The 2,447-nt window shown below is 50.3% G+C and overlaps 1 protein-coding gene across 1 annotated transcript; it reads right to left on the minus strand.

The window, feature by feature from the left end:
- Nucleotides 1-657: 657 nt before the first annotated feature.
- LOC119314284 (auxin-responsive protein SAUR32-like) lies at nucleotides 658-1,490 on the minus strand. Its single transcript, XM_037589022.1, has one exon. It carries the CDS (start codon nucleotides 1,356-1,358, stop codon nucleotides 987-989), a length of 372 nt encoding a protein of 123 aa, XP_037444919.1. The 5' UTR covers nucleotides 1,359-1,490; the 3' UTR covers nucleotides 658-986.
- Between the last annotated feature and the right edge of the window lie 957 nt (nucleotides 1,491-2,447).

A 2,447-nucleotide genomic window follows, 5' to 3' on the forward strand; every position in this document is an offset into this window, starting at 1 on the left:
ATAGGGAAATTTCAAATTTATGAATAAATTATCTTGTATTAAGTTTAGTATAATGTGTTAATCCAAATAAACGTGTGTTGCACGTGCACACTTATTAGTTCAAATAGACGTGCGTTGCACGTGCACACTTACTAGTATTGTCAAATAACATAAATAAACTGTTGATGATACGTACAGAACAACGCGTGCACGCCGTCGGGCTATGTCACTTTGCAGTCAGGGTCTCCTCCTCGACTCCTCGAGCAAGCTCATCTGCGGCGATCTCGGGGTCGGGCGAACTGGCGGCGCTCGTCAGGGGCGTGATCCGCTCTCAAAGATTCTTGGTAGCTTTTACTACTTGGGTCAGGCCCAATGACAGTTTTCTTTAGTGCTAGCCAGTAGGCCTAATGTAGGAATATATATACTTGGGCTGGCTACTAGCGATAGCGATTGGAAGAACAGGTACGAAGCTTCTCGCTGGGTGCGTTGCTGCTGTATGCTCGCTGCGTGCCGTTTTCGAACTTGGGCTACTGCCTACTAGCGATTGGCATTAGCACTGCCGAATTCCAACTTGTTCAATTTGAGTTGGATGTTTGCAAAAAGAAAAACGATAGGGAAGCAGATCAAGTTGTAGTACATGTCCCCCGCAAAAAAAAAGTTGTTAGTATATGTAAACCGGGCTGTAACGACTGTGATCAAATTCAACTGTTAATTATACATCGGTCTGTTAATTAATCTACTAGTACACATGCATGTGCAAGAATCGGAAGAACAACAAGGCCGAAATCATAAGCAATATGGACCATAGACTAATGGGGCCTAAACTAATCGCCTACTGCCTCTCCAGCATCTCCGTATCTCTCTGCCTCTCTATGTACGTGTAGTGTAGATGTGCGTCGTCTCCGGTGCACAGATGGACTCCTCCCCGCACGCGAGCTCCGGTGCCCACAGTCGCCATGCGCGCGCACGCACGAAGGGCCGCCGGGGCTCGATGGTCGGTCGGTCGATCAGGAGGTGACTTTGGCGCGGGTGCACGGGGCGAAGTAGTAGCCGTGCTGCTGGTGGCCGCCGGCCTGCACGTGCACGCGGTGCGAGGAGGAGGAGTGCGAGTGCGCCGTCTCCCGGTCGACGAGCGCGCGGAGGTGGAGGAACTCGTCGACGGAGCAGGGCAGCCAGAGCGGGCCGGCCGAGCTGTAGCCGTACGTGTCCCGGGCCGCCTCCAGCAGCCGCTGGAAGAGCGGGTGGTAGAGGTAGGCGATGGGGATGACGAACCGCCGGAACCCGTCGCCCTGCTCCGCCTCCGCCTGGGCCTGGCCGACCCGCACCGCCAGCCACCCCTTCTTCACCTTCCCCCTCTTCTCCGCCTGGTCCCCTTGCATGATGGTGGCAGCTGCTTCGCCGGCGGTCCAACTGCAGCCGCCCTCTCGCCGTCGCTGCTGCTACTGGTGGTCCTAAGAGATGAGACCACTGCTCTATTGCAGGTAGCTAGAGCCAAGGAGCCAATCCAGAGGTGTGTGTGGTGCGGTGAGGTTCGCGGCGCTCGCGGTGGTTTTTATAGGACTTGCACGGTCCGTGCGGCGGTGCGGGCCGGGAGGAGATTGGAAGATTAGATTAGCCGCGGGTGCGTGGCGCACTCGTGCGCTGCCTGTAGTACGTACGGCGTCCTTTGCTACGGAACCTCACCCGGCGTCGGGGCTTCCGTGTCGGGTCGAGACGGCGGGTGATCAGGGACGAAGCTAGAAAAAATGGGCACCGGTGTCAACCGCTTCCCAGGTTAAGTCGCTAGCAGAAATTATAGTTGGTGCAACAACATAGATAATGGCCGAGAACGATATAAAAAGCAACAATATGCAGGTGATATTATTATTACATCTAAAATATCATACCGAGTAGCGAGTATTGGCTGAGCAAAGTCATAAAATAACACTTCTTTACATATTCCGGAAATAATAGGCATGTAACTTTCTGTAAAGGATGAACAAAAGAACATATTATATTCACAACAATAGTAAGAAAGAAATAGTGCAAAAAATAAGTATCGTTGAGGAAAAAATAAAGTGATACGAGACTCACATTTCATAACTTCCCTTCTCGATCTTTCATCTTCTTAAATAGATCGATCACATCATCATTCGTTATTGCAGAAAATATGTCTTTCTCCACATAGCAAATCAAGTGCTGGTCAAACTGGCCTTGAAGGCCCTGCCATATTACTATCTAGTGCTGGTCGTTTTCCTTTCAACAAAAATTTATCCATATCTTCTTGGTCCTAGGCAAATCAAAGAAAATAAACTAAAAAAATTACTTAGCCAATAGCCATCATGAAATCAGTGCACCTGTAAAATCGTAGTCTGTAGACAATCTCGAGAGGCGAGAGAGAAGGTGCAAATTACCTGGGATTGGAAGAGCCAACACTTGCAAATTAAAGATCATGCACTGACGGACGGTCAGCCGATGTCAACATTCAC

The sequence above is a fragment of the Triticum dicoccoides genome, chromosome 6A (genome assembly GCF_002162155.2).
Source record: "Triticum dicoccoides isolate Atlit2015 ecotype Zavitan chromosome 6A, WEW_v2.0, whole genome shotgun sequence".
In the NCBI taxonomy this organism is placed as follows: domain Eukaryota; kingdom Viridiplantae; phylum Streptophyta; class Magnoliopsida; order Poales; family Poaceae; genus Triticum; species Triticum dicoccoides.